Here is an 18508-nt window from a genome sequence, read left to right as displayed (position 1 = left end):
GTTCCATCCAGTATCTTCCTTCTATCATCCAACCTCCATCCACAACCCATGGGAGAGGGGCACTGCGTGAAGAAGTGGACACCCAGTTCCAATGGTGAGCAGACTAGCTCAGCCCTAGCAGCACACAGGACAGAGAAAGGGGTGAATTCAAAGATCGTTTATTCCCCCTCCTGGCAAGACACCCATTTTACAGGGTAGGTCAGTCTCGCCAAGCCCTTCTTTGCCCTTCTTCCTGAGAACCTAAGGCGTTCAGGCCCTGGAGGGGCGGGTAAGGAGAGGCTGAGAAGGTGCCTCCCAGGGGCCTGAAGAGTCGGCCCTGGGCGGGTCTGGAGGTAAATATGTAACGGACCCCGGTGCCCCCACCCGACCTGCCTGGTCACGTGGGTCCAGTGGGGCAAAGTCTCCTGGTCGGGCGCAAGGAGCAGAGGCGAGATGGGCGTCCTGGGCCGGGTCCTGCTGTGGCTGCAGCTCTGCGGTGAGCCGGGGCCACACTGGTGCGGGCCAGGACGGCAGCGGTCTGTCAGGACGCAGGGCCGAGGTCCCTCTAGTTCTGGAGGGTGAAGATCTTCCGAGGAGGGGGCAGCGGGGGCTTTGGAGGGTTGGGGGCGTGAAATTCGGCCTTGCCTCCCTCGTCGGGCGAGTGCGCAGCCCGGGAGTGCGCGGCCAGTGCATCGGGCGGTGCGGGAGAGGCGAGGAGGGGGTCCGGGAGCCTCGGCCAGCCCCGGCCTCTGGCGGCTCCTGTTTCTCTGCGGCGCGGTCCCCAGAACCTGCCGAGAGCAGCGAGTGTGCGCCTGCGGGGCTTGGCAGACTGCTTCAGTTTCCCGGTCCCCAACGGAGCACTTTGCCCTCCTCCGCCTTCACACCAGGCCGGCGCATGTCCCTGGCGCCCCCTTCCCTAAACCCCTCGCGGCTCCCTCTGGACAACCCCACCCACCACATTCGGGGCCGGCCTGACCTGGTCCTGCCGCCCCCAGCCCCTTCTTACTTCTCATACCGGGTTGCGCTCTGTCGCAGCTCTTCCCGGCCCAGGTAGGACTCCTCCGGGAAGCCTTCCTGATTCCAAGGCCGAGGAAGAGGTCTGTGCTGCCCCATCCTCCTCCATGCCCCGGCTGTCACTGTCCTTAACAACGCCGTCCTCTGCTCCAGTGCCAGGCAAACTGGGGGCAGTGCCGGGAGGCGATCTAGGCAGGCGTCCTGGAGCGCACGTTGGAGCGGGCTCTGCAGATAACAAGAGAAGTCCGTTGGAGAGCGCCCGGGCAGGGCGCCCACAGTCTGGCCGGGAGGGACCAGGACCTGGGTCTGGGCCCCCGGGGATGGGATTCCTATGCGTCCCAGGTGATCCGCGCGGACCTTCCGCACCTCTCTGGGTGGGTGGCCTTCCCTGAGAAGGGAGCATCCTGGCGAGAACGGCGGGCACTCAGTCGCCTCCTCCCCAGCACTGACCCAGGCGGCCTCCAAACTCTGGGTCCCCAACACGGACTTCGACGTCGCAGCCAACTGGAGCCAGAACCGGACCCCGTGCGCCGGCGACGCCGTTGAGTTCCCGGCGGACAAGGTGCCTGGGAGCGCCGGCGGGGTCGGTGATAGGCCTGGACCCCCGAGACCGCGTGGCCCGGGTGGGGGCTGCTCCGGGCTCAGCTGAGGCAGCTTCTTCCTGCAGATGGTGTCGGTCCTGGTGCGAGAAGGTCACGCCGTCTCAGACATGGTAAGGCCGGGCTGCTGCTGCCACCGGGCTGGGGGTTCAGAGTCTCTGAAGCTCCTTCAGGGACTGCTGTGCCTTGAGGGCGGACCCCACTGGCATGCAGACGCTGCAGGACTGGGACTTTGGCCTCTGGAGAATATTCTAGGAGGCAGGGAGTTGGGGGGAACCTAGGGGAGCTTGGTCCCATGGTCCCAGCCAGGCTGTGTCCTTGGAGGGGTGGGAGGCGCCCCTTGTCCCCACAGCCCTTCTGATGCCCAGCAGTGGGTGGTCTTCCCAGGAAGCGCCTGCTCCACGCCCTTCCCCCAAAGCCTTGCCTTGTCCTGGTGCCTAAAGCTCCACCTTGAGAACACTAGGGAAAGGGTCCCCAACACCTCCCTGCACCCGCCATCGGGGTCCCTGGCCTGTTAGGAAGCGGCTGCCCAGGAAGACGTGAGCCCACTCCTGCCTGCACTCTGCCTCCCTTCAGATCAGATCAGATTCTCCTAGGGACCCCTATTGTCACTGCCAGCGAGGGACCTGGGTGGGTGTGCACTCCTTCAGTGCCTGACATCGGTGATGGGACGGCTTCACCCTGAAACCTTCCCCCCCGCATCAGTCCATGGAAGAACTGTCTTCCACAAAACCGGTCCCTGGTGGCAAAAAGGTTGGGGACTGCTGCCCTAGGGGACCTTTTTCTCAAACTGCTTCACACAACACTCCAAGAAAATGATGGGAACTGGGAAGAAAGAGGGTTCCATGAGCAGGTAAGTTTGGGAAACGCTGCAGCCTGCACTTGCCTGGAGCTTCATCATGTATTAAAGGCTCTGATAAGGCCGCAGAGAAAGAAGCGAATTTCCTTATTTAAGGTGGAGTTCAGCCAGCAGCAGGGCAAACGCAGCCCCTATGGCTGGAGCAAGGAATGGTTTTTACACTTTGTAATCATTGGGGAAAAAAAGAACAATCTCTTGTGGCACTTGAAAAATATATGACATTCGCACCTCAGCGACAGTAAATACAGCTTCACTAGCACACAGCCCACCCACTCGGTTGAGTATCCTCGGTGGCCACTGTCCCATTGCAGTGGCAGCCCACCAGCTTCCAGGGTGACTGTGGGGCCTGCAGGCCAAGCCTCTGGGCAAAAGCTTCCTTCCAGCCCCTTCATAGCCACTCCTGGGCTACGTCCTCATCCTGTCACCTGCACACCTGCCAGCTCAGTCACTCCTGAGTGAGGGTCACTGGTGAGCTGGGTTGGGGTGTCGGCTCCAGATGTGGGGTCCAGGCCTGGGGCCCCTGCATGTGTGGGTGGGGAAGATGGCTCAATGGCCTCATCCTGGCCTACTCCTGCCCCATGCGGGGTCAGGGACCCCGGGCCTCATTTCCACCCTAAGGCCACTTGGTTCATTCCTTCAGGTTTTCCAAAGCTGCCTTAACCCAAAAGCTGCCAGGCACTGGGGAGGGCACCCACAGCAAGACGGCAAGGCTCCCGCCCAGGAAACGGGAGGAGGGCGGGGAGAGAGAGGTGGTTGCCCCTTGTGGCCCTGCCCCCAGAACCCACGCATAACCTTGGCAACCAGGCAGCCCGAGTGAGGGGGGCACTGGGAGCTGATGGGGGGACCTGTGGGCAGAGGAGTCAGGCTGGGGTGGGGGTTCCAGGGCATGGATTTCCCCCATTCCCCTCCCCTGCCTTTCATGCACGTCCGTGTGAAGAGACCACCAAACAGGCTTTGTGTGGGCAACATGGCTGTTTATTTCAGCTGGGTGCAGGCGGGCCGAGTCCAAAAAGAGAGTCATCGAAGGGAGATAGGGGTGGGGCCGTTTTATAGGATTTGGGTAGGTAAAGGAAAATTACAGTCAAAGGGGGTTTGTTCTCTGGCGGGCAGGAGTGGGGGTCGAAAGGTGCTCAGTGGGGGAGGTTTTTGAGCCAGGATGAGCCAGGAAAGGGACTTTCACAAGGTAATGTCATCACTTAAGGCAAGGACCGGCCATTTACACTTCTTTTGTGGTGGAATGTCATCAGTTAAGGCAGGGCAGGGTATTTTCACTTCTTTTGTGATTCTTCAGTTACTTCAGGCCATCTGGGCGTATATGTGCAAGTCACAGGGGATGCGATGGCTTGGCTTGGGCTCAGAGGCCTGACATTCCTGTCTTCTTATATTAATAAGAAAAATAAAATAGTGTTGAAGTGTTGGGGCGGCGAAAATTTTTGGGGGGTGGTATGGAGAGAAAGAATGGGCGATGTTTCTCAGGGCTGCTTCGAGCGGGATTAGGGGCGGCGTGGGAACCTTGAGTGGGAGAGATTAAGCTGAAGGGAGGTCTTGTGGTAAGGGGTGATATTGTGGGGCTGTTAGAAGAAACATTTGTTGTATAGAATGATTGGTGATGGCCTGGATACGGTTTTGGATGAATTGAGAAACTAAATGGAATAAGAGAAGGAGAAAAACAAGTATTAAAGGTCTAAGAATTGGGAGGACCTAGGACATCTGATTAGAGAGTGCCTAAGGAGATTCAGCGTAGTCCTGCCAGCAAAGATCATTTATTTACTTCAAGAGCTAAGAGTGGCAGTTTGGGGATAGCACGAGGAGATAGCAGCTGTGATGGCTTGGAGAATCAGTGTAAACCGGCAGTGTAAACAAGAGCAGGGCATGTGTGAGTAGTTGAGAACGAAGAATAGGAGTATGACTTGACAGAAAATAGTAGGGATGACAAGTTTTTTTGGGGCACAGTCTAAGTTGGTCTGGTGTCTGGAATGAGACTGGGGCCTAATAAAAAGGAGCGTCTATACAAGAGCTCAAATGGGCTGTACCTTGTAGCATTCTGAGGACAGGTCTGACTTCTGAGAAAGGAAAGTCGTAAAAGTATTGTCCAGTCCTTTTTAAGTTGGTGGCTGAGCTTGGTGAGGTGTGTTTTTAATAGACCATTAGTCTGTCACTGAATACTAACAGCCTGAAAAAATGCTTGGCTGATTTGACTAATAAAGGCTGGTCTGTTATCAGACTGTATTGAGGTGGGAAGGCTAAACTGAGGAATTATGTCTGACAGAAGGGAAGAAATGACTGCGTGGCCTTCTCAGACCCTGTAGGAAAGGCCTCTACTTATCTAGTGAAAGTGTCTACCTAGACTAAGAGGTATTTTAGTTATCTGACTCAGGGCATGTTGAGTAAAGCTAATTTGCCAGTCCTGGGTGGGGGCAAATCCTTGAGCTTGATGTGTAGGGAAGGGAGGGGGCCTGAATAATCCATGAGGAGTAGTAGAATAGCAGATGGAACACTGAGAAGTTATTTCTTTGAGGATAGATTTCCACGATGGAAAGGAAATGAGAGGTTCTAAGAGGCGGGCTAGTGGCTTGTACTATAGCATAGCCTGACTTTGCTGGTGTATGGCGATTAGGCCTGGTGGAACTGCCATCAATAAACTAAGTGTGATCAGGGTGAGAAACAGAGAAGAAGGAAATGTGAGGAAATGGGGTGAACGTCAGGTGGATCAGAGAGATGCAGTCATGAGGGTCAGGTGTGGTATCTGGAATAACGGAGGCCGGATTGAAGTCCGGGCCAGGAACAATGGTAATTGTGGAGACTTAACAAAGAGTGAGTACAGCTGAAGGAGCCGGGGGAGCAGAAAGTATATGCATCAGGTGTGAGGAAGAAAACAGATTTTGGAAATTATGAGAGCTGTAGAGAGTGAGTTGAGCATAGTTTGTGATTTTGAGGGCCTCTAAAAGTATTAAAGCAGCGGCAGCTGCTGCACGCAGACATGAGGGCTAGGCTAAAACAGTAAGGTCAAGTTGTTTGCACAGAAAGGCTACAGGGTGCAGTCCTGGCTCTTGTATAAGAATTCTGACCGCACTAACCATGCCTAGGAAGGAAAGGAGTTGTTGTTTTGTAAGGGATTGAGGTTTGGGAAATTAATTGGACACGATCAGCAGGGAGGGCACGTGTGTTTTTATGAGAATTATGCTGAGATAGGTAACAGATGAGGATGAAATTTGGGCTTGATTGAAGTAATGGGGGCTGTCTGTGAAGGCTTGCAGCAGTACAGCCCAGGTAATTTGCTGAGCCTAATGGGTGTCAGGGTCAGTCTAAGTGAAAGCAAAGAGAGGCTGGGACGAGGGGTGCAGGGGAATAGTGAAAAAAGCATCTTTAAGATCGAGAACGGAATAGTGAGTTGTGGAGGAAGGTATTGAGGACAAAAGAGCGTACGGGTTGGGCACCACAGGGTGGAGAGGCAAAACAATTTGGTTGATAAGGTGCAGATCCGGAACTAATGTGTAAGACTTGTCTGGTTTTTAGACAGGTAAAATGGGGGAATTGTCAGGAGAGTTATAGGTTTTAGAAGCCCATGCTGTTGCAGGCGAGTGATAACAGGCTTTAATCCTTTGAAAGCGTGCTATGGGATGGGATATTGGCGTTGAGCGGGGTAAGGATGATTAGGTTTTAATGGGATGGTAACGGGCATGTGATCGGTTGCCAGGGAAGGAGTAGAGATGTCCCATACTTGTGGGTTAAGGTGGGAGGATATGAGAGGAAGATGCGAAGGAGGCTTTGGGTTGGGGAGAAGGGCGGCAATGAGATGCAGCTGTAGTCCAGGAATAGGGAAGCAGATAATTTGGTTAAAATATCTCGGCCTAATAAGGGAACTGGGCAGGTGGGGATAACTAAAAAAGAGTGCATAAAAGAGTGTTGTCCAAATTGGCACCAGAGTGGAGGAGTTTTCAGGGGTTTAGAAGCCTGGCCGTCAATACCCACAACTGTTATGGAGGCAAGGGAAACAGGCCCTTGAAAAGAAGGTAATGTGGAGTGGGTGGCCTCCGTTTTGACGAAGGGGACGGACTTAACCTTCCACTGTGAGAATTACCCGAAGCTCGGCGTCCGTGATGGTCTACGGGGCTTCCGAGGCGATCGGGCAGCGTCAGTCTTCAGCCGCTAAGCCGAGAAGGAGTCAGTCAGAGAGCCTTGGGCCAGAGTTCCAGGGGCTCTGGGAGTGGCTGCCAGGTGAGTTGAACAGTCCGATTTCCAGTGGGGTCCCGCACAGATGGGACACAGCTTAGGAGGAATCCTGGGCTGCAGGCATTCCTTGGCCTGGTGGCCAGATTTCTGGCACTTGTAGCAAGCTCCTGGGGGAGGAGGTTCTGGAGGAACGCCTGGCCACTGCGGTTCAGGCGTCTGGAAGTTCTTGTGTGCTGGAGATGTGGCTGGGGTTTGTCTCACAGTGGAGGCAAGGAATTGCAACTTTTTTCTATTATTGTACACCTTGAAGGCGAGGTTAATTAAGTCCTGTTATGGGGTTTGAGGGCTGGAATTTAATTTTTGGAGTTTTATTTAATGTCGGGAGCAGATTGGGTAATAAAATGTATTTCGAGAATAAGACGGCCTTTTGACCTTTTAGGGTCTAGGGCTGTAGAGTATCTCAGGGTTGCTGCCAAACGAGTCATGAACTGGGCTAGATTTTTACATTTGATGAAAAAGCCTAAACGCTATCTGATTTGGGATAAAGAAAAAGGAGCATTAACCTTGACTATGCCTTTAGCTCCAGCCACCTTTTTAAGAATAAATTGCTGGGCAGGTGGGGGAGGGCTAGTCACGGAATGAAACTGTAAGCCGGACCAGGTGTGAGGAGGGGAGGTGATAAAAGGATTATAGGGTGGAGGAGCGGAGGCTGAGGAAGAATTGGGGCCTGGCTCGGCCTGGCCAGGAGGGGAGAGGTCAGATGGGTCTGTAGAAAGGAAGATTAGAAAGACTCAGCAACGCTTGGGGTTGGGACTGAGGGGACAGGCAGGAGGGAGAAAGATGGAAGATTTGGGATGAGCTGCATTGGGCACAGAGACTACTAGGAAGGGACCGATGTGTAAAAGAATGCCTGGACCAGGCACCTCAGACCATTTGCCCATTTTACGACAAGAATTATTTAGATCTTGCAGGATGGAAAAATTGAAAGTGCCGTTTTCTGGCTATTTGGAACTACTATCGAGTTTGTATTGGGGTCAAGCGGCATTGCAGAAGAAAATAAGGCATTTAGGTTTTAGGTCAGGTGTGAGTTGAAGAGGTTTTAAGTTTTTGAGAACACAGGCTAAGGGAGAAGGAGGAATAGAGGGTGGAAGGTTGCCCATAGTGAAGGAAGCAAGCCCAGAGAAAAGAGAGTAGAGACACGGAGGGAAGGGGTTCGGGGGTTCTTACCTTCCAGAAAAGCGGGAAAGCGGTTGGGGCATGGATATAAGGGGTTGGTGCGCAGAGATAAGAGGTCAGGGTGCGGAAATAAGGGATTGGGGTGCAGAGATATGAGGTTAGGGTACTTGCCCCTCCTCTAGAAAAGTGGGACTTGCCGCTCAGGGTGAAGGAGAAGGTTTGGGGGTTTCTTACCCCCCAGAAAGGCGGAGAAGGGGTAGAGACACGGAGAGAAGGAGTTGGGGTACATGCCCCTTCCCCAGAAAAGCGGGACTTGCCACCAAGGGTGAAGGACCAAGGCAGGCGTCCCTGCGTGGTCTGACACCTCTGAAACGTGGGTGAATAATCAGAGAGGCGTCCCTGCAATGATTAAACACCAAGGGAAGGCTGCCTTCTCAGTCCGTGACTGGTGCCGGAGTTTTGGGTCCGCAGATAAAACGTGTCTCCTTTGTCTCTACCAGAAAATGAAAGGAATTGAAATTAAGAGAAGGGAGAGATTGAAGTGTGGCACCAAGATTGAAAGAGAAAGAGGTTGAGGGATAGGGAGGTTGGAGAAGAGAGTAAAAAGAGGCCACTTACTGGATTTGAAATTGGTGAGATGTTTCTTGGGCTGGTCGGTCTGAGGAATCTGAGGTCATAGGTGGATCTTTCTCACAGAGCAAAGAGCAGGAGGACAGGGGATTGATCTCCCAAGGGAGGTCCCCCGATCCGAGTCACGGCACCATTTTTCATGCGCGTCCGTGTGAAGAGACCACCAAACAGGCTTTGTGTGGGCAACATGGCTGTTTATTTCAGCTGGGTGCAGGCGGGCTGAGTCCAAAAAGAGTCAGCGAAGGGAGATAGGGGTGGGGCCGTTTTATAGGATTTGGGCAGGTCAAGGAAAATTACAGTCAAAGGGGGTTTGTTCTCTGGCGAGCAGGAGTGGGGGTCGAAAGGTGCTCAGTGGGGGAGGTTTTTGAGCTAGGGTGAGCCAGGAAAGGGACTTTCACAAGGTAATGTCATCACTTAAGGCAAGGACCGGCCATTTACACTTCTTTTGTGGTGGAATGTCATCAGTTAAGGCAGGGCAGGGCCTTTTCACTTCTTTTGTGATTCTTCAGTTACTTCAGGCCATCTGGGCGTATATGTGCAAGTCACAGGGGATGCGATGGCTTGGCTTGGGCTCAGAGGCCTGACACTGCCGTCCTCCTTACTTTCATGGTCTCCTTTGGAAGCACTTGGGCTCTGAAAGGAGGCAACACTCCATTCATTCATCTATTCAATAATTCATTCATTGATCATCCATTGGCCAGTGGGAACAGCGCAGGGGCAGGGGACAGTGGCCCCGGGGTCCCAGCCTGCAGAGGCCGAATTCACCCAGAGCTGCCCAAGCACTCCCATGCCCTGCATGCGTCGGCTATGTTGCCCTCCATGCCCCTGGCTCCCAGCTTCGTCCATCTGCCTAGATGGCGCCCGAGTAATAGGCCGTGCACATCAGTGCCTTACTTTGTAATTCTCTGGTTGCGAGCGTCCCTCCCTGCGATTTTCCTGTTCCTTGCCCTTCCCCCCATTTCTACCTTTTGCCTGCTTTCTTGCTGGGGAAGTCTCCTGTCTTCCGCCCATCCCCCTGCCTTGGCCGGAGGCTTTGCAAGTCTGCTCACTGTGGACTTGCCTGCAGTGTCCTGTGATGAACAGAAACCCTCATTTTAATCGACCTAATGCAAAACCCCTTACCTTAGAACTGTGTTTTTTGTGTTTCGTTTGAGAATCCCGTCTGCTCCTCAGTCACAATGGTAATCGACTGTGTACCTATGGGGCACGTGCACCAGCGAGGGGTCCTGCTCTGTTTCTGTCCTTAGGGTGAGCCCAGCTTCCAACGTCCTCCGCCTTGCGCTTCTGTTCCAGCATTGCTGGAATCCATCGTGGGCCTGGGCGTTGTGGGTCTCTCTGAGCCCTGTCTTCAAGTCCACAGGCCGCTTTGCCGACCCTACACTATCCACACTGTGGCTCTGCAGGAGGCTTCAGATCCATCCCCTTCACTCCTGCTCCAAGGTTCTTTATGGATCGCATTGTTGCAGATAAATTGTAGAATAGGTTTGCCAGGTACCAAGTACCACCACCACCACCAAAAAAACCTTGGATTTTTTTTTTTTTTTTTTTTTTTGAGATGGAGTCTTGCTCTGCTGCCCAGGCTGGAGTGCAGTGGTGTGATCTCGGCTCACTGCAACCTCTGCCTCCTGGGCTCAAGTGATTCTCCTGCCAAAGCCTCCCAAGTAGCTGAGACTACAGGAATTTTGATTGGGATAAATAACAGCCTTATGCTGTCAAGCCATCCATATAAGAGCATGGATGGCCTCTCCAAATATTTCAGGTCATCCCTGTCCTCTTTAGCATCTTAAAGTGTTCCCTGTAGAGGTCTTATATTGTATTGGTTAATTCATCAATACTTTGCTAAGTTTGGTTTTCTGAGACAGGGTCTCACTCTGTTGCCCAGGCTGGAGTGCAGTGGCGCGATCACGCCTCACTGCAGCCTTGACCTTCCTGGGCTCAAACAATCCTCCCACCTCAGCCTCCCGAGTAGCTGGGACGACAGGCTTGTGCCACCACGCCCGGCTAATTTTTGTAGTTTTTGTAGAGATGGGGGTGTCTCACTACGTTGGCCAGGCTGGTCTCGAACTCCTGGGCTCGAGTGATATGCCTGCTTCGGCCTTCCAAAGTGTTGGGATTACAGGCATGAGCCACCGCTCCTGCCCTGAAGTTTGGTTTCTATTATAAATGTTGCCCTATATTTAAAAATTATATCCTCTTTTTATTTTTAATTTTTTGTAGAGATGGAGTCTCACTATGTTTCTCACCAGGCTGATCTCAAACTCCTGACCTTAACTACTGTGCTCATCTGTTCAACTATTATGTTACGTTTATATTTTTCCCTTTCGTTCTTTAAAAAAAGGTGTTCTTGGTATGCTTCCTCCTGGGAACCCCTCCCTGTTCCTGAGGCGCTTTGAGCTATGGCACACTCCGTCCCTATGGCTCCACCTCTGCATCTGTGGGTGGACTTGCCCTGCTAGCAGTGCCACACCCTCAGGTGTGCACGGAACTGAAGTGTGACCTCACGTCGCTGGGGGTGTTGGCCTCTTGCTCAGGTGCAGTGCTCCTGGAAGGGCCGAAGAGTGGGTCCTGCCCTGGGCGGGCACGCCCTGCTGTGCTGAGCCCCTCATAACCTGGCAGCGGGGGTTGCCCTGGCCCAGCGTTCACCCTCGGCCCCTGAGGGAGAAGTGCAGAAGCAAAAAGGCAGGAGGCCGAGGTCCTGGCATTGGAGGAGAGGGGGAGTGAGGGGCGGCTGGTCAGACCCCCCATATTTCTGCTGACACCCGAGACCTGGGCTGTGGCCCCACTTCTGTGGTGAGGGAGCTGCATGGCCCAGCCTAGGCCTAGGAAACAGCAGGGGCCACTCCACCGCCCTGCTACACTCCCTGCCTCCTCCTGCACCCTTGGCCCCCAGATGCTGCCTTTCCCTCCCTCCCTTCTTCCCTCCCTCCCTCCCTCACACACCAAGAGCGCAGCCTCAGACTCCCCAGGGGCCGGGCAACTTTTGAAACTTTAGTTCCTGGAACCTGGGAGCCCTGGGCCTGTGCACGTTCTCAAGGGGCTATGGGGGAGGCGACAGGCCCTGGCCAGAGTCACCTCTGCCCCAGACTCCCCACGGCTCCGTCTCGCTCCCCGGCTCCAGCTCTGCCCCTGGCCTGTGAGACCTCCAGCTCAGAGACAGGACACTGGGCTGTGCCCGCCTCGGGGCCTTGCACACGCGGCCCCATCTTTCCCAGGCCAGATCCGCTTCCTCTGCCAGCCTCAGCCAGGCCGAGGACCCCGGGCCTGAGCTCGCCCGGGCCCCTTCCGTGCACAGGGTCTCGCTTCTCGTCCCAGGGGACTGGGGGCGGGGTGGGCGCGGAGTGGGCCCGGACCCCCGCGTGGCGCCGCCTCAGCCCGTGCCTCTTGCAGCTCCTGCCGCTGGACGGGGAACTCGTCCTGGCTTCAGGAGCCGGATTCGGAGTCTCAGACGTGGGATCGCACCTGGACTGTGGCGCGGGTGAGTCTGGAAGGGCGTGTTCAGGGGCGGAAATTGGAGGGAGGGCGTGTCCAGGGCGGGGACTGGAGGGAAGGCGTGTCGAGGGAGCGAGGACTGGAGGGAGGGTGCCTCCGGGGGCGGGGTTTAGGGAGTGGCAGAAGTGTCCTGAAGCGGGGCTTGGGGGGTCGTGCTCAGAGGCGTGGCGTGGCGTGGTCTGGGGCTTGTTCCGTGGAGCTCAGGGATGTGCCCCTGCTCAGGCGAACCTGCCGTCTTCCGCGACTCTGACCGCTTCTCCTGGCATGACCCGCACCTGTGGCGCTCCGGGGACGAGGCACCTGGTCTCTTCTTCGTGGATGCCGAGTGCGTGCCCTGCCGCCACGACGACGTAGTCTTTCCGCCTAGTGCCTCCTTCCGCGTGGGGCTCGGCCCTGGCGCTAGCCCCGTGCGTGTTCGCAGCATCTCAGCTCTGGGCCGGGTGAGCACTGAGGGGAGGGAGGCTCGGGTCCCCTCTCCCCACCTCGGCCCGCCCCCGCCCCTCCTGGTCTGCACACTTTGGGTCTGAGCACTCAGGTGATGTCTCTTCTTCGGGCTGGCTCCGGTGGGGACCCGGCTGCCCGCAGACGTTCACGCGCGACGAGGACCTGGCTGCTTTCCTGGCGTCCCGCGCGGGCCGCCTACGCTTCCACGGGCCGGGCGCGCTGAGCGTGGGCCCCGAGGACTGTGCGGACCCGTCGGGCTGCGTCTGCGGCAACGCAGAGGTGAGCGAGGCCGCAGATGGAGTCTCGGGGGCCGCGCGTGGGTCGGGACTGTGCCCGGGACAGGGCTGCCGCGCTCCCACGGTCTCTCGCCGGCTTGCCTCTTGGACGCATCGTCCTTCTCGCTGGGGTCCGCTCTGGCCCTCCGCGTTGACCACCGCCCCTCGCACCAGGCGCAGCCGTGGATCTGCGCGGCCCTGCTCCAGCCCCTGGGCGGCCGCTGCCCCCAGGCCGCCTGCCACAGCGCCCTCCGGCCCCAGGGGCAGTGCTGTGACCTCTGCGGTGAGCGCCCCCGCCGGGCCCTGCTTGCTGGGAAGGCCTGGAGGACCTCGTTCGCCCCCCGCCTCAGTTTCCTGCCGGGCCCGGATCCACGGCGCTGACCCCTGCCCTCCCACCGCAGGAGCCGTTGTGTTGCTGACCCACGGCCCCGCATTTGACCTGGAGCGGTACCGGGCGCGGATACTGGACACCTTCCTGGGCCTGGTACTGGGGCCGCTTGGGCAGCTGAGGGGAGTCCCCACCCCAGCCCTACCACCTCCGCCTAGGACGCCCGTTCTGCAGGGTCCCTGCGGCTGCCCACCTGCCCACTATCTGCCTCTGCCCTTAGCGTCCCCATAGGCTCGGGGAGGGCGGGGGGCTGAGTCAAACCAACCCCGTCCCCCTCCCCCTCCCCCTCCCCCTCCCCAGCCTCAGTACCGGGGGCTGCAGGTGGCCGTGTCCAAGGTGCCACGCTCGTCCCGGCTCCGCGAGGCCGATACGGAGATCCAGGTGGTGCTGGTGGAGACCGGGCCCGAGACGGGTGGCGCGGGGCGGCTGGCCCGGGCCCTCCTGGTGGACGTCGCCGAGAACGGTAACCGCGCCCGTCCCGCCCGCCCCCCGCCCCCCCGCGCCCCGCCCCCACACCCCGCGCCTCGCCCCCCCCCCGCGCCTCGCCCCCCCCCCCCGCGCCTCGCCCCCCCCCCCGCGCCTCGCCGCGGGGAAGACTGAGCCGGCCCCTCCGTCGCAGGCGAGACCCTCGGCGTCCTGAAGGCGACCATGCGGGAGTCGGGTGCACACGTCTGGGGCAGCTCCGCGGCTGGGCTGGCAGGCGGCGTGGCGGCTGCGCTACTGCTGGCGCTGCTGGTCCTGCTGGTGGCGCCGCCGCTGCTGCGACGCGCGGGGAGGCTCAGGTACGCGTGTCGGGGGGGTCGGGGGTGTGGGGCTGGGGGTTGTTCCGAGGGGCTCATGCTGCGTCCCCGCTACGCCCTCAGGTGGAGGCGGCGCGAGGAGGCGGCCCTGGCCGGAGCGCCCCTTGGCTTCCACAACCCTGTGTTCGACGGGACGGCCTCCGAGGAGCTGGTGAGGGGGCTGGAGGGGGGACCAGGGCCTCCTCGCGGACGGGACTTGGCGCCTAACGCCGCCTGACCCTGTCACCCCGTAGCCCCTGCCGCGGCCGCTCAGCCTGGTTCCGAAGGTGGCCGCAGACAGCACCAGCCAGAGTTACTTCGTCAACCCTCTGTTCGCCGGGGCCGAGGCCGAGGCCTGAGCGGCCGCCTGACCGGCCGCCTGACCGTCGACCTTGGGGCTCTCCACCCCCTCTGGCCCCAGAACCTCCCTGACCCCAGTACCTCCCTGACCCCAGTACCTCCCTGACCCCAGTCGACCTGGGGGCTAGCCACCTCCTAGTCCAGTCCCCAAACTTCCCCTTCCTTCACCCCCTTCCCCCCTCCTTCACCCCCTTCCCCCCTCCTCCGGGGGCCAAGGACGGGGGGGCTTTACTCAATGAAGGTGTTTCCTGCACCTGCTGTCAGCCTGGATATGCCGGCCCCGCCCATGAGGACTGGGAGCCCAGCTTTGCGCCCCAGTCGCACTGGGGGACATGGGAGGGGTCTGGCTGGCTACTGCTGGAGTCAGCGCTGGTCGTCACCTGGGCAGTGAGAAGCTAAGATCTGTGAAGCTGAACCCAGAACTAGGAGGGGGGCTTCCCCCGTCCTTCTGGTGGGGGGAGGGTGAGGAGGTGGGGGTGGGAGAGAGGCAAGGGGTGGAGGGAGCCAAAGGCCGTGGCTGGAGGGGCGGACGGAAAAGGGGTGGGCATCTCTCCTGGCACCAAGCTGCTGGGTGCGAAGGCAGATCATACGGGGTCACCCATGTGCAAGCATGCGCCACTGCACTGACCCAGACAAGGGCCCGGCCCTGTGTGTGCAGCTGTAACTGTGGCAGTGACCAGTTCTGTGAAACCAGTATCTGGGGCTGGAGATGTCACTGGCATCCCCAGTCATGGCCTGGCCCCCACTCGGAATCTTCTGCCCAGGGGCCCAGCTTAGCCGCCAGGACACGTGCTGTAATCCAGATCAGGGCCCTGTGCTTCGAGGTGCGTCTGTGTTGTGGTTGGAATGAGTCACTCTCAGTGCTGTGCGGTGTCCTGTTGAGTGACCACCACAGTTCACGTGTGCTCCAACAGCTACCATCTCGCATTTTTAAAAGTGGCCGACACTCCCACAGGCACTTTTTAGCCACGATTTTCTTTAGTGTCAGGTGCAAACTGGAGAGCAAGCCTGAGCTGACCGGACACCACCTGCCGCCCACTGCTCACCCCAGTCATAGATGCGACTGTGCTGGCAGGGACCTGCCCCTGGCGTGGCTGTGGAAGGAGATGCTCTGGGCTTCCAGGGGAGCTGCTTGCTGCAGCAGCAGCCCAGGCCATGCTGCCTAGCACAGAGCTGCAAGGTTCCAAGTGCCCCTGCTGGGTGCTGGGCTGCCTGTCCTGGCTTGCAGTCTTCTCCCAGGTCCACACTCTTCTGCAGGGGCCGTCACTGCCCTTGTCCTACCAAGGACAACCAGGTCTCAGTGAGTGGCAAATAGCCAACTCCCTGCGTAACTCGGGAAACTGACTCCGAGCATTCCCTCAACCAGGGACCACTCACCCTGGCCCAGGTCTCCCTGAGAGCTCCTGCCTCTTCCTGGGGGCTCTGGCCTGCCCCATCCTGTCCCTTGGGGCTGCTGACGGGGTTAGCGTGTATGGGTGTGGACAGGCAGACCCTCCTGGGCAGCTTCCCTCCTGGGGCCCTGGCACTGCCTGGCTGGGCTCACAGGCATGCCACCCTCCTCCCACCCTTCACTCCTGCCCCAAGGATGCCCTCTGCTCAGGCTGAACACCCCAACAGCAGCCTTTTGTGTGACCTCCGAGTGAATTACCCAGAATGGCTTCCGCTGGTGAACAGCTTCTGCTGGCAAGGTGGCTCCTTCACTGCCTTTTGGAGCTCAGGCACTTCTGGGGCCCAGACACATGGGTGACATGTTATCACATCCAGACGGTCCACTGGGAACTTTAAAACTGCCGTCTTCTGCTTTATTGACAGGTAAATTGTTCAAAAATGTTCTCACGATTCAATAATTACAAAGACTCAGACTTACATTAAAAAAGTAAAAACCAGAACCCCCTAGGTGCCCATCCAGCAGAAGACCCAGGAGGGCAGTGGGGTGGCAGGGCTAGGCGGTGCTGGGCCACTCAGTGCCGGCTTGGGGAAGTGCAGGTCCTGAACAGCCTTGCCAAGCAGCCGACCGCTGGGAGGACAGGGGAAGCCTGGCCCAAGCTGTGGACAAGCTGTGTCTGCTGCCACAGTTAATCACAAGCCTCTGACGACACAGGGCCACAGAGCTGGTCACTCAACATCTGGTACAAAGAAGGGTGAACTCCACGTGCCGTGGACCGGGGCCAGTGTGCAGGAGGGTGTTGGGTGGGTCTACGTGATCATACAGGCTACTAATCACGGGGGCTCCATGCGGGGGCAGGACTGGTTGGGGGGGGGGGGCAGCAGGGTGGGGTATCCCAGTGGCTGCTTCGTGGCACCCTGGGGCTCTGACTTCTCTCAGCCCAGCAGGCCACAGGGCCTGCCTGCACCACGACACTCGCTGGTTTTATGGCAGGAGGTGGAAGCCGTAGAAGCGAGTGGAAAGCAGAGAGCACAGCTGACTTCACAGTAGTATGGCTGCGACCCAGAATGAACTTAACGCACACAGGGACGCAGGGTGTCACTGGTCCCGGGCCTCTGTCCATGACTAGGTGGTCAGCAGGACTTCTGCAGCTGACTATGCAATGGCTAAATGAAACAAAGGCCACAAACTAACCTCCACTTTCCTCTGTCTTCAAAATTCTAGTGACACTGGGAATGCTATATGACCTCCTACTATTCTCCTAAGGTTCATAGGAAAGTTTCAGGAACTAGGGAAAAGACTGGGTACTGAGGCTGTGTTCCCAGATGTCTGCTTCCGAAGCAGCCGCGTCATGACGGGTTTCTGCTGAGGAAGTGGCGTTGGCAGGGCCCCATATGCCTTCTTGGGTTGTCATGGGTGGGAGACAGGCTGTATGGGGGTCCTTCATGTGCAGACGGAACAGTGTCGCCTCACAGCTGTGCAGACGAACAGATGTGGTCTACTGCCACGAACAATGCGGCATAAAACTGATCAATATTATAATAAAGATTTGTCTTCTTCATCTCCGTATCTACAACGTGATTCTACATTTCCTTGGACAACACTGAAGGGCCCGCTCAGTCTTGGCACTGACGCTGGAGGCCATCCCCAGCTCCCTGGCCCCTGCGGCAAGCTGGCGGCTTCAGGTGTCACAGGCCGGCTGCTCCAGGCCTTCGAGGGGGAGCTGGCTCCTGTGGGGGGAGTTGGGGCTCGGTGGGCCGCTGGGGTTGGAGCTATTTGATGGAGTTGAGTGTTTGGTGGAGTCCGAATCAGGCTGTGAACAGGAAGAGGGCAGGGTGAGCACCCGCTGCCCTAGCCTGGGGAGGCACGCACGCCCAGCTGGATGCAAATGTTTGCTCAGGGACAACTGTGGCAACTGCTTTTCTCCTTTGATGTTATGAAAACACACGCTCTACACCAGCGATTCGTGGGGGCCTTAGGCTTGCTGGTGAGAGTGACAAACTGATGTCTAACCCCACTCAAAAATAAAACATGGTGATTATCACTACAAAAGACAACAACTCTGTAGTAAAGAAATCAGATGGGGCCGGACACGGTGGCTCCTGCCTGTAATCCCAGCACTTTGGGAGGCCAAGGTGGGTGGATCACACTTGAGGTCAGGAGTTTGAGACCAGCCTGGCCAACATGGTAAAACCCCATCTCTACTGAAAATACAAAAATCAGGCCGCGCGTGGTGGCTCACACCTATAATCCCAGCACTTTGGGAGGCCGAGGCAGGTGGATCACGAGGTCAGGAGATCGAGACCATCCTGGCTAACACGGTGAAATCCCATCTCTACTAAAAATACAAAAAATTAGCCGGGCATGGCAGCACGCGCCTGTAGTCCCAGCTGCTGGGGAGGCTGAGGCAGGAGAATGGCATGAACCCGGGAGGCGGAGCTTGCAGTGAGCCGAGACTGCACCACTGCACTCCAGCCTGGGCGACAGAGCAAGACTCCGTCTCAAAACAAAACAAAAATCAGCTGGGCACAGTGGTGTGCACCTGCAACCAAGCAGTCAAAGTCACAAACACGACACTCTTTCCTGAGAAAAGCACTAGGAATAGAGGGTAACTTCCTCAACAAAATAAAACAGCTAACCATACTCAACAGTGAGAGACAAAATTTTTCCTTAACATCAGCCACGGGCCAGGTGTGGTGGCTCACACCTGTAATCCCAGCACTTCGGGAGGCCAAGGTGGGCAGATCATGAGGTCACGAGATCGAGACCATCCTAACACAGTGAAACTCTGTCTCTACTAAAAATACAAAAAAAAATTAGCCAGGCGTGGTGGCGGGCACCTGTAGTCCCAGCTACTCGGGAGGCTGAGGCAGGATAATGGCGTGAACCCAGGAGGTGGAGCTTGCAGTGAGCCGAGATCACATCACTGCATTCCAGCCTGGGCTATAGAGCAAGA

General features: G+C 57.4%; 2 protein-coding genes across 3 annotated transcripts in view; one reads left to right on the top strand and one right to left on the bottom strand.

Moving 5' to 3' along the window:
• The first annotated feature begins 432 nt into the window (after window positions 1–432).
• Window positions 433–14418, top strand: AMN (amnion associated transmembrane protein). The gene is made up of 13 exons (XM_055288098.2): window positions 433–475; window positions 1437–1555; window positions 1661–1705; window positions 11818–11905; window positions 12142–12359; window positions 12505–12642; window positions 12813–12921; window positions 13040–13122; window positions 13327–13489; window positions 13646–13808; window positions 13890–13977; window positions 14060–14229; window positions 14264–14418. The coding sequence occupies exons 1-12, from the start codon at window positions 433–435 to the stop codon at window positions 14162–14164; spliced, it is 1362 nt and encodes a 453-aa protein (XP_055144073.1). The 3' UTR covers window positions 14165–14229; window positions 14264–14418.
• Window positions 14419–15942: 1524 nt separating this feature from the next.
• Window positions 15943–18508, bottom strand: part of CDC42BPB (CDC42 binding protein kinase beta) — a 123672-nt gene continuing 121106 nt past the window's right edge. For both annotated transcript variants that reach the window (XM_055288085.2, XM_055288086.2), the window contains one exon: window positions 15943–17365. In XM_055288085.2, the coding sequence (XP_055144060.1) occupies window positions 17234–17365 (132 nt within the window). In that variant the 3' untranslated portion in view covers window positions 15943–17233. The remainder of the gene's footprint in view (window positions 17366–18508) is intronic.

Source organism: Symphalangus syndactylus, chromosome 8 (assembly GCF_028878055.3).
Source record: "Symphalangus syndactylus isolate Jambi chromosome 8, NHGRI_mSymSyn1-v2.1_pri, whole genome shotgun sequence".
In the NCBI taxonomy this organism is placed as follows: Eukaryota; Metazoa; Chordata; class Mammalia; order Primates; family Hylobatidae; genus Symphalangus; species Symphalangus syndactylus.
Note: the sequence above shows the minus strand (reverse complement) of the source record. Positions and strands in the feature narration are given on the sequence as shown.